The sequence below is a fragment of the Mauremys mutica genome, chromosome 3 (assembly GCF_020497125.1).
Source record: "Mauremys mutica isolate MM-2020 ecotype Southern chromosome 3, ASM2049712v1, whole genome shotgun sequence".
NCBI classification, from domain to species: domain Eukaryota; kingdom Metazoa; phylum Chordata; order Testudines; family Geoemydidae; genus Mauremys; species Mauremys mutica.
In genome coordinates, this window is record NC_059074.1 from 117312963 (window position 1) to 117325612 (window position 12650).

General features: G+C 42.8%; 2 protein-coding genes across 5 annotated transcripts in view; one reads left to right on the top strand and one right to left on the bottom strand.

The window, feature by feature from the left end:
• TFB1M (transcription factor B1, mitochondrial) overlaps window positions 1-12650 on the bottom strand; it is a 61973-nt gene that overhangs the window by 13856 nt on the left and 35467 nt on the right. For all 4 annotated transcript variants that reach the window (XM_045009418.1, XM_045009419.1, XM_045009416.1 and 1 more), the window contains exon 6: window positions 10530-10649. In XM_045009418.1, coding sequence (XP_044865353.1) covers window positions 10530-10649 — 120 coding nt within the window. The remainder of the gene's footprint in view (window positions 1-10529; window positions 10650-12650) is intronic.
• On the top strand, window positions 488-1147 carry CLDN20 (claudin 20). Its single transcript, XM_045009420.1, has one exon. The coding sequence runs from the start codon at window positions 488-490 to the stop codon at window positions 1145-1147; it is 660 nt and encodes a 219-aa protein (XP_044865355.1).

Below are 12650 nucleotides of genomic sequence, written 5' to 3' on the forward strand. Positions count from 1 at the left end.
ACTTGAAGAGTAAAATATATTGTCCCCCAGTATGTTTGCCAAATTCTATAATTTTACATACAGCATTCACTTTGCCTAATAAGCCAAAAATCTGGATGCTACCATTAAACATAACTTTGGTGGAGCAAGTTTTAGCTCGTGGCTTAGTCACATATGAAAGGGCAGCTCTTTCTGGTTATCCATCTCTAAAACACTGTCCATTTGTAAACGTTTACGTTCAAGTGCCTTGTGTACAGCTGCTCAGCTGTTCTGCAGGCTTCTCATCTGCTGCAGGGTCACGTTCAGATACTCATTCAGATAGCTCTTATTTTAAATGCAAGCTTTTTTGTTTCCTGATTTCGCCTTTCTTTCCCCCTGCCCTTCTCCTCCCCTCCTTTTTCTGTCACACACAGACGGCTACAGCCTTGGCTGGGAAGCTATCAGCCAGCTACAAACGTTTACAACAGAAGAGGAACGGACAGACAAAAGGTGACAGAAGATAATCATCATGGCATCGGCAGGTCTACAGTTCTTTGCTTTTATTTTAGCTTTGTTGGGTGTTTTCGGCACCATCACAGCCACCCTACTGCCTAACTGGAAAGTAAATGCAGACGTGGGTTCAAATATCATAACAGCTATAACACAGATGCAAGGGCTCTGGATGGACTGCACATGGTACAGCACCGGGATGTTTAGCTGCACTCTGAAATATTCAGTCCTATCCCTCCCTGTCTACATCCAGGCTGCACGGACAACCATGGTCCTGTCTTGCATCCTATCAGCTTTTGGGATCTGCATCTCCACAGTAGGAATGAAGTGCACAAAGTTGGGAGGAGACAGGGACACCAAAAGCTACACTTCTTCTGCTGGAGGGGTCTGCTTCATCCTTGCAGGAATCTTTGAGTTGGTACCAACATCCTGGTACACAAGAGAGATCATTTCAAATTTTATGGACCCAACAGTCCCAGAGAGCAGTAAAAATGAACCAGGAGGAGCTGTTTATATTGGATTCATTTCAGCAGGACTTCTGTTCATTGCAGGTGTGATCTTCTGCACAACCTGTTTTAAAAAGCAGCAGGGAGCATGGATTTACCCTACTAAGCAACAACAGTTTCCAGCCACACAGCAAGAGAACAATGCAGGCTACAACCTGAAGGACTATGTGTAAATATAGTAATGTCTATCAGCTGGGGCTTTTTTGTTTACTTTAGATTTAAAAAAAACCAAACACTTAACTGTTTTTAATGTCAACGCTGCAATTACATTTTAACAAGGTATTTTTATTTTTAATTAAAATCAGGAAAAAAGATGGCAGGAAATAAAGCATAAATATCTGCTGCATTTTTTTTTTTTGCTGATTTTTCAAACCAAATTCTTTGGCTTTCCAGATGAAATTTACTGAAGAGAAAGGAACCAATTCAAACAGTGCAATTAAACTAATGTTTAGTTACAGCACAGACAGTTAAACACAAAAGAAAATCTATTCAGTAAATACAGGATATCAGTAATGTACCAAAATTTGTGATGTATTTATTTTTTAGAATTTCATTTTATTATGGCACAAACAAAACCAACTCTCCCTCTGTGTGAAGCCCCGTGCATTGCTTTTAATCACAGCCACATTTGCCTTTCGTTTCCAGCTCCCAACTGCCATGGTAACTAGATTTCTTTTTAAAAAACGCAGCCACATTGTATATCGGCATATCAGGAGCTGAAGAGCTAACGCTGCCATTGAGATATTGCCAAAAATGGCCCTCCAAAAATCACCACCTGCTGTGTGTTCCATGTTTTATTTTAAAAGAAAAGTCTACTAGGCAGTCTCCAACTGCTGGCAATCGACTACCAAACAACAACTGTTCGGTTTGAGGAGGAACACGACAAAAGAAGTGTCATCATGACTGAGGAAATACTTGGAAGCTTTAACCCACTGGCTACACATTTAGGCACAAGAAAAATCGGCACCCTCCCTGGCTTATCTTCCTTACTCTACAAAGCAAACCACTAGCCTTTAACTAATGGAGTATTTCACCTCCTGTTATTTATTCATTATTTATTGAACCCTATACATTTTCGGCCCTTTTAAAATTTAATTTCATAGAGCCTGATCCAACACCCGTTGAAGTCAATGGATCAAACCCACTGCAATATGCCATATACAGCAGTGGTCAATGACAGCATCTTAGTTTACAAGTACTTTATCAGTTTAATTAACTTGGTGAATGTTTCTAAAGCCTCAGAACCTTCTTTCCAGCATGCAGAACTTATTGGACATTTGTAGGAGATGTCTCATGTCAAATATTGTCCTAAATGTTAAAACAAAACAAAAAATGATGTGAATTTGCTGATGTAAGTGAGGGCATAAAGGAGGAGTGGACATAGGTTTGAATGTCTGGGGATATGACTCTGGACAAGTTCCTCACAGTTCAGTCAGGTACTAGAATATGTTTTGTTTATTCTTATACAGCTTTTTAGTGCTCAGATTATTAGCTCATGAATCATTAAAATACTATGATAGAACTGTAGTATAAAATAGATTAATATAGTAAGCATCAAATAAAGAAATCTGAATGGTGTGGAAGGAGTGAAGCTTAATCTTTTGTTATGGGCTTTTATAAAGAGAGCAATGATTTTGTACACACGACAGTGTCTAGCATATATCCATTAGCTCTGAGTTACGAGAACTTGCCTTATATTATATGTTAACAGTGAGCATTTCAATTTTCTGCCTATTTTATGAAGCAGTTTGTTTTGTACCATCACTGGCAACTGTGCCGGATCAGCAGTAATTCAGTGGTTCAGACTTAGCCAGTACCAGAACTGAAAAAGCCAAAGTTATTTAGGGACAGTGGCCTAGTGCACCGCAACACTCCAAGACAGTTGTATTGAGTTTATGTTGTAAAAGTGTATACATTCAGGGGTGTATAGTTTTCTTGAAACACCTATATTTTTCTGGAGAACTGATTAATTGAGGTATTATTGTTTCAAAAATATTTGCATGTCAAATCAGGAGCATCTCTAGCTTGTACATTTTTTAAAAATCACCAGAGAAATCAAGAACCAAAAAAGTAGTCTTGGGAAAGACCCAAAAAATATTTATTTGCATGTTGTAAGCAAAACTGAGGATTCCAACTGTTACATAAGCAGCTAAGAAAGACTCCTTTGCCAAGACTACTTATATAGAAGAATCAGAAGTTCCTTATTTACCAATGCAAAATCTAAGCAAGAACTTTTGGTTTAACTCACAACAAGCACCTCAACAACTTTCCAAGAGAAAAAACGCAGCTCCACACCCAGTATTGGTATCTAATTAAGGTTGTATGGTAGTCAAACTCTCAAGGATCATGGCAAAAAGTTGGAGGATAAACCTACAACAAGACAGCAGGAGTCGTAAAGGAAAATGTGGCAAAAGGAGTGTGAAAAATAGCCGTAATGTTTTTGTCTGCTGATTTCTGTTTCTTTTGCTCTTGCAATAGTCACTGTTTGCTTTAGAGAGAAATATTCAATAAATAAAAGCTTAACTTTAAGCATGTCGTCTTTTTTGAAGGGTACTAATCAGAAAAAGACAGGGGATTACAGGACTTCATTCTGATCTACCCATTGCTAGCTAACAGCCTATCAACAGTCTGAGAGCCAGATTCTCGGGTGGTGGAGCTCTACTTAACATAGGAGAGTGGGAGGCAACAGGGATCCAATTACAGCTACCTGATTCAGGAGGCTGGTTTGCAGTAGCCCCAGTTTTGACTACACCAATGCTGCCATGCCCTCAACTAGCCTCCTTTGCTAGAGAGGAGGGGATAACCAGCACAAAGTTGAGATTTTGGCCCCAGCTCTACGTTTTCCTCATTTGCTCTCGGTTCACACATTTCTGCTATAAAAGGGAGCTAGGACTCACTGATATTACTTTATAAAAACTGAACGTTGGAGGGAGTAAATGGCCAACAAAACAACAGGTCTTTAAAAAAATAATTGTAGATGTTTACTGCCCCAGACTGACTGTAGTCTTTTCTCCATGCTGGCAGTAAGAAGTTCCAGGTAGCTTTGAGCGACACACAGAGGCTCGAGATGCAGAGGAAATTGGGGGGCGGGGGAAAGAAGGGGGGGATGAGTCAGAGAGGGAAGATTAAGAGCAAAGAATCTGGGAGACAAGAAGGCTGGAGGAAAAACAATGCAGCCCAGAAGAGGAGACAAAGACAGACAAAGACCTAGAAATGGGCTAAGGCAGGGGAGAGCAGTCTCCCCAGAAGAGCTCTGCAGGCGAGTTAGAGAAGTTGGCAGAGTTTCGAACTCCCTCCTCCTCCTGAGAAGCACTGGTCTGTCTCCACTTCCTTTCTCGCAGTTCAGGAGATCTCCCAGTGGGAGGGAGGGGAGAGGATACAGGACTGACCCCAGGGGTATTTTATACGACCCTGTTATCTTCAGGCTGCCTGTACTGTCCCTTGAGCTGCTTCTTGTCGCAATCCGATACGAAGTTATGGCTTTGAATGGCCAATTGTCGGTCCACGGCCATCTTGTCCTGTTAAAAGGACAGGACTGCCTCCATCTTGGACCAGGTTCTTGTTGTATAGGAAAGGGCAGAGACTCAATCCTGCCCAGCAACACCGGCTGTGTATGTTCTCCTGTTTTCTTTTTTTTTTCTCTCTCCTGCTGGGCCATCTAAAGGTCAGGCTAGTTCTGTGTGTGAAGGCCTGATTCTGCCCGGCAACCTGTTTTTTGGGTCGGTCGTCTGGAGGTCAGGTTAATCCTGCCCAGCGACTCACTTTCCCGCTCTTTTTGGACCCAGTCATCTAAGGGTCAAGCTTGTTTACTTGTCAACTCCAGTGTGCCGTGTGCAAATCCTGCTAACGTGGGGTGGCAACAGCTCGAAGCCTGGAGGGAGGAGGGACCAGGGAGCCAATCAGATGCTGACACGAGGGAGTGAGACCTCTCAATAAAACTAGGTTTCCCCCCAAAATCTGTGTGGAGCATCCGCGTGTTAGCTGAAGGACCTGATCACCCTTTCGGCCAGGGTCTCCTCCCAGTAAAGCGCGCTTGTGTCGTATCGTTTGGATTCGTTGTCTTTTGGACCCGATCCCTGTCAGCTCGTCATGCTTCCGGTGTCTGTTCTGCTGGTCAGCTGCGCCTGGAGTGCGGTATTTGCTTTTTAATATCTGACAGTTAGCTTATCTAGCCTCTTATTTTTCCCCTCCCTAACTTGGTACCAAGTATCTACTCAGGATATCAGGATTGTATTAATGAGCTCAGAATTGCACAATTGCTTAGCTAGCTTGTATAGTTGTTCTAGTTGTTAGTGAATTGTTAATTGCAAACTGTTTTATGCGTACGAATCACTGCTCTGTCTTTGTCCGGAGTGCATGAATCTGGGAGCTGTCTCCACCTGGGGATTAGCTGACCAAGGGGTCCCTGTCCCTGCGGTCTGTGTGAGTGGAATCTGCCCAGCTGCAGCCGCACCACACTCTGGGTTACCCTTAGTGTGAAAGCAAGGGTGGCTGAGGCAGTGGCCCGTGGGTCTCTTTTTCTGTGTTGCACCGGGCACCGCCCTGACGAACCCAATTCCCATCTTGTGTGATTGGTGTGTCTGCCTATTTGGTGTGGTGTGGTGAGCAGTATAAAATGTATTATTACTGTGTTTTGGGGTGTGTTTGTAATTTTGATACCATCCCAGCCAAAGTTGCCTACTCCCCCGGCCCAAGTTGTAATTATCCCCCAAATAAACGCAGCCACTTGGCTTTTCACTGTTATTCTGGTCCTGCCTGTTTTTCCTCACTCAATACCAAGCTTTAACGGACCGCAATTGGTTTCGGACACTTCTGCTGGGATATGAAATTACAAGAGACGGTAGAGCAGGAAGGAAATCAGTAGAACTTGGAACTGTGGCTCTACTGTGAACATGGCATCACAGAACTATGTTTTTCTCTCTCAAGGATTCCAGGTTAAATCTGCTCAGTTTACAAGTAAAAATGTTTTTTCTTATTGGCCCTGCAAACTCAGCCTGGGATCTGACAGTGAAGCTGTGCAGTTTTTGCTTCTTGCACTCTTGTAAGTAACAGTCTGCAGATTATAGTCTGCTTTCACATGTTACACATGTGCAACCCCACTGCTTATAATGGGGACAGGTCCAACTCCCATGGAGAGGCAACTTCACGCATCCCAACTGGGACCTCCCTTTGTTCTCTTCCACCCCCTTTTACAGCTTTGGCACGAGGCAGGAATCTTTTGTCCTCTCTGGATCCCCACTCCTCTTTCTAAATGGAAAAGCACTAGGGGTATGGCTACAGTTGCGAGTTGCAGCGCTGGTGGAGGCTTTCCAGCGCTGCAATTAGTAAATGTCCACAGCTGCAGGGCACATCCAGCGCTGCAACTCCCTGGCTGCAGCGCTGGCCGTACTCCTGGCTCAGCATGGGGAATAAAGATTGCAGCGCTGGTGCTGCAGTGCTGTTCATCAAGTGTGGTCACACACCAGCGCTGTTATTGGCCTCCAGGGTATTAGCAGATATCCCAGAATGCTTTTATAAATTACTCTCTTTGTTTTGTTATGCAGCCTCTCTTTGTTTTGTTGTTAACTCGGAGCTCCGGAGCTCCGTTGATCCCGGAGCTGCTTATCTACAAACACAGCTCCTGTTTGCTGTGATCAATCTGTGAACAATCAAATGAGATAATGAGGCAGGCAGGGAGTGAGTGTTTGCTTGACAGAAACGGGGCAGAGGGGAGAGAGGGAGTCCGTTGGCTGCAGGCTGTTTGCAGTTAAGAGTTAAGGGTAAGGGATCGGGAACATGTTCTGATTTTTCAAGGCAGGAAGCTAAACACACAGTGTTGGCTCCAAAAATCCACTCTCTCTCTCTCTCTCTCTCTCTCGCCCGCTCCCTGTCACACTACGCCCCACCCCACCCCCCTCTTTTGAAAAGCACGTTGCTGCCACTTGAACGCTGGGATAGTTGCCCATAATGCATCACTCCCAACAGCGCTGCAAATGTGGCTACACACCAGCGCTGGTAGCTGTGAGTGTGGCCACACACCAGCGCTGGCCCTGCACAGCTGGACGACCAGCGCTGCAACTACCAGCGCTGCAGATTTGTAAGTGTAGCCATACCCTAGGTTTAAGATGAATTCCACCATTCTCCCTGGGCTGGCTAATACAGGAAGGCTTCCAGGTAAACAAACCCATTCACAGTTCATTGATTCTGAAGGACCCTTAATGGTTTCCACCTAATGTGTTTATATCAGTAATACAAGTTTATATCTTATTTGCCTAACTCCAGACATAGAAATAATACATGCAAACAATTAGGATGAACACACTCAGTAGATCATAAGCTTTGTAATGATACCTTACAAGAGACCTTTTGCATGAAACATATTCCAGTTACATCAGATTCACACTTATAAACATATTTCCATAAAACATATGGAGTGCAACATCACAGAGGGAGAGGGCGAATTTTTATGAGCTTGCGCTGTATAGAGAGAGCTGTACAGTGCAAGACAATATTATTTGGGTTTACAACCCAAAGGGGATGTGCACTTCAGTGCCAGGCAATTTCTTAGCTGAATCTCCCCATAGACAGCTGCTTGCAGACTCTGTGTGATTCTACAGCTGGTGCGTCCCTACCCGTGTGTATGCGCTGCCAGAGGCCGGAAAGCCTGATTCAGCGAAACAGGAAGAGGGAGCCTAGGCTAGTGGAGCAGGCAGGCTCAGTGAAACCCCAGCACATCAGGTGGCATCCTGGACCGGGGATGGGATGGGGTGAGGGGGGTGAGGGGGTAGGGTGGGTGTTCCAACCCGTCACAAAATATATTTAAACAACTGACCCAGCTCCAACATTTTGGCATGTACTGATGAAACTCCATTGTTTGGCAATGTTAGATGTGTCATTTGTTTGAGGTTTCTTTAAAAACTCTTCAACATTACAGGAGTTTTTGATATTCCAATACATTGCTATGGAAAGGACTGGGATGTCACAAGCATAACTTGTGACCAGTTCTGGCTCATCCCTTGGAATGGGATTGTAAAACATTTAAAACAACACGCTTTAGAAATATGTGTAGATATTTCATCAATCAGTTATTTCCTTTAGTTAAGAGACCTTGCTATTTTCAGTAAGCAGTTTTCAAATCACAGTCCAAAAGAATGGTTTACTTTAGAAGTAAGAAGAGGGGGAAAATACTCACTTATTGAAACAGCTTTCCCCACTGCCATCAGAAAACATTAATAATAATCTGCATTATTCTAAGCCTTTTCAGTGGTAGTGCTTCACTCAGTTGCCTCCAGCCTCAATTTATTCCAATGGTGCTATACACTGAGCAGCCCTAAAATATTTCTGAACAGCATCTGAGTAGCACTGTAGCAGCTGAACTGGGAGTTGATCAGACTGATTTATGTACTGTAGTTTCACTAATGATCTGTTGCAGCTAAGTGTCCCCCTTATGCCCCAGCATCACTTTCCTGATATTTTGTATTTAAACTTTCGCTCTCTAAATGTTTACTCATATCCCAATCAAATGTTTTACAGTTGCTCACTGGCTATTAATCTGTTTAAAGGATATTTTCATTTTATATTCAGTCATTACATACTTTTAAACTATTTTATTAATTCCCACAAAGATGTTTATTGCTGGATGAAACTTTAGAATCAATGTGCTGTCACTGTTCAGCATTAATGAATGCAGTTCAAATCAGTATAGAGCCCATATAATGCATTTTGCTTTGAGGATCTTCCTCAGATAAAATGTGTAAGTACAAAACTGTGTGCACTCAAAATTGTACCATTCTAATTGTGGAAGCACTGATCTGATTCCCTCGATAAAGATTGTCTATTTAAAGGAGAAAAATCAATCAAAATAAGGGAAATGCAGGTACCTGGGACTAGATTCGCAAAAGGACTGAGGTGCCTACTCGCCTCTATAAGTGCCTTATGTCCAACATTTAGGCACCTCGTCATTCACAAAACCACCACTGAGCTGCCACCTAACCTTGTAGGTGCCTGCATTTTTTGGGTGCCTAAGCTTTTGCTAGTGGGCAAGTGCAAAACTGCATAAGTCCTGATGCCCTGGTAGGATTCTGAGGGCTGGTCTACACTACAGGGGAAAATCAATCTAAGATACGCAACTTCAGCTATGTGAATAACGTAGCTGAAGTCGAAGTATCTTATATCGAATTACCTACCGTCCTCACGGCGCGGGATCGATGTCCGCGGCTCCCCATGTCGACTCCGCTACCGCCGTTCAGGTTAGTGGAGTTCCGGAGTCGACAGGAGCGCGTTCAGGGATCGATATATCGCGTCTAGATGAGACGCGATATATCGATCCCGAGAAATCGATTGCTACCCGCCGATACGGCGGGTAGTGAAGACGTACCCTGAGACTAGGCATTTCTCTGCCTATCTCATCTGCACGGCCCAATCCAGTAGCTAAGCTCAGAGAACACCAGTAGCTAAGCTCAGAGTACACCTAATCTATACAAAAGAAAGCTTTTTCTCAGCATTTCCCACTGGCTAGTTTGCTGGCTTCTGTGTATCCCTTTCTTATGCACCTAACTCTCCCTATACAATGCATGGGAAGTTTGGGCGTCTAACTCAGGGTTGTGAATTCCACGGGGCAGCAGGATGCCTAGGAGTTTAGGAGTTGTAATGCTTAAGTTCCCTTTGTGAATCTAGCCCCAACATTTTTACATTATATAAAAATGTTAAACCTTGTATTCATTAGTATTATAATGCAATCCTAGTTTATGGTCCAATCCTACAACAAAGTCAACGAAAGTTTTACCACTGTCTTCAATAGGAGCAGGAAAAAAAGAACATAATTGATCTATCTGATCAGCCCAGCAGATCTAGCTAGTCCAATATCCTCTTTCAGAAGTGACTAGTACCAGATGCTCCAAAGTAAGATACAAGAATCATCAAAATAGACAATTCCGGAATAGCTTATCCCTAGCAGAATTATCTTGACCCTCTCACTTAGTGGTTTGCTTATTCCCTGAAACATGACAATTTATATTCCTTCTTTAAAAAATATCCGATCTAATGTCACTGTGAATGTTATCCACATAATGTTTAACCCTACTTTGAGTCCTACTAAACTCTTGGCATCAGTGATACCTTGTGACAGTCAGTTCCACAGGTTAATTGTATGTGATAAAGATATTCCCTTTTATCAATTTTAAATTTACCATGTTTCAATTTCACTGAATGTTTCCCCATGTTCTTTTATTTAACTTCTTTATACCATCATCTCTGTAAAGAGTCACAACCATTTCAAGCTCCCCTCGTATGGAAGACTTTCCATGCCTCCTGTCATTTTATTACTCATCTCTGAGTGCCTACTGTATTTCTGCAATGTCTTTTTCAGGATCAGGTCCACACTCCTTTTGGCCTTGATCGTGAAAGGTGTTGCGTGCCCTCAACTCCCACTCATTCCAATGGCTTTAAGCATCTCTCAGGATCAGTCATTTTTGTACAAGTACTGATCTTTTTACAAGTTGCTGTTACATGCTACAGCTTCATCTAATTCTTTACAGTATCTCCTGCTAGCAAAGTCAATGCACAAAGATGACTCACCTCTGGTTTTGGAACAAAGGCTCGACCTGGAATTGTGAAACGGTTTTGAACAGTGCAGAGGTACTGAGACATGATGGACAGTCTGCTACGTTGCTTGCTTCCTGTGGTGGCTGTGAGCCTCTATGGGATAATGAGAGTGTCATTTATAAGTCAATGAATCCAGACTGACCAAGTGAAAAGAATATTAAAGCTCTATCAACTTGCAGCTTAATCTAAGGTAAGGATATTTAAAACCAAGAGTAACAAAAAAATTTTTTTTTTAAAAGCACCCTCTTAAAAGTAAATACAAAGATAAAAAATAACATCCAAACCCTCTAAAGTTTTTCTAGCATGCCTATCAAGATATCTGAATTACATACAATTTATTGCCCTAAACCTGTAGTTAAATCTGCACAGGTAATTCCCTGCACTTTTGTGGAGCTTCACTGATATAAAAAACGGTTCTGGGAGCCACCTGAACAGATCTGCTTGTAGGGCTCATGCTGAAGACAGAATTGGGTGACAATGTTCTCAAAGCCTTTGTTCCCAATGTCCATGTTTGGCTGTTTATTTTTCTGGTCTTTTTTAATTCTTGCCAGATCAAATATTAGTCAAATGAGTTCTCACAGACTCAGTATAAGGAAGCAAATAAAAGTATTATTCCCTGTAAATCCATCTGAACTTATTACAAAGGCTGATTTTTCCCTCAATAACTGGATGACATTTTAAAAATATCGTTAAATGAAACAGTTTAATAAAAATGAGGCAACAAATCTTCAAATATTTTTCACTTAAAATTCAGCTCTGAAGATCTCTTAATTTCCAAAAAAAGTCCAAAAAGACTTACAAAGCGATAATTACTAGTTTTGTAAATGACCACCTGAAAACACCAGGCAAGAAAATACAAGTTATGTGCCACATAAAGTTGTACAAAGACGTTTTACTGTCAGAATCAGTACTATCACTTTTTTCCTTGCTGTTGCCCGTTTTCGTCTTTCAAGCTTCTCATTCCGTCTAAAATCCATATATGGGCAATATCTGATTTTGTGCCAAGTAAAAAACAACAACAGTAATAAGTATTTTTGGTCACTTTTTTTCTTTCTTCCAACAAAATTAGAAATTCTGCTTACTAGTATCTTTCATCTGATGATCTAAACGTGTATCTCTATACACGTCAGTGAAACTGGCCAAGTGTTGTTATTCCTGTTCTTCTACTAGTGCATTTTAAGTATTTATAAGACACCTATATCCTGGGTATCTACGTCCAATTTTTACAAACAGTTAAACAGAGGAAGAAAGGTGAAACAACTTGCCTAAGGCCTAAACAGAGACTGGCTGATCCAGGAATAAAATCTAGAAGTTCTGACTCCCAGGGCTGGTCCACACTAGCTCTTTAAATCGAATTTAGCAGCGTTAAATCGAATTAAGCGTGCACCCGTCCACACCAGGAAGCCATTTAATTCGACATAGAGGGCTCCTTAGTTCGACTTCGGTACTCCACCTCGACAAGGGAAGTAGCGCTAAATTCAACATGGCTATGTCGAATTAGACTAGGTGTGGATGCTAATCGATCTTAGTAGCTCCGGGAGCTATCCCACAGTGCAACACTCTGTTGACGCTCTGGACGCCAGTCGGAGCTTGGATGCTCTGACCAGCCACACAGGAAATGCCCCGGGAAAATTTGAATTCCTTTTCCTGTATGGACAGTTTGAATCACATTTCCTGGTTGCTCATCGGGGCGAGCTCAGCAGTACCGGCAACGATGCAGAGCTCTCCAGCAGAGGAGTCCAGGCAATCTCAGACTAGAAAGAGGTCCCCAGCGTGGACTGACCGGGAAGTCTCGGATCTGATTGCTGTGTGGGGCGATGTGTCTGTGCTTTCGGAGCTGCGCTCCAGCAAACGGAATGCAAAGACCTTCGAGAAGGTCTCCAAAGCCATGAGAGACAGAGGATACAGCCGGGATGCAATGCAGTGCCGCGTGAAAGTCAAGGAGCTGAGACAAGGCTACCAGAAACTCAGAGCGGCAAATGGACGCTCCGGAGCCCAGCCCCAGACATGCCGCTTCTACGAGGCACTGCATGCCATTCTCGGTGGGTCTGCCACCACTGCCCCACCAGTGTGCGTGGACTCTAAGGATGGGAT

Coding starts and splice junctions, on each gene's coding strand:
- CLDN20 (XM_045009420.1), top strand. CDS start 488: ATGGCATCGGCAGGTCTACAGTTCTTTGCTTTTATTTTAGCTTTGTTG.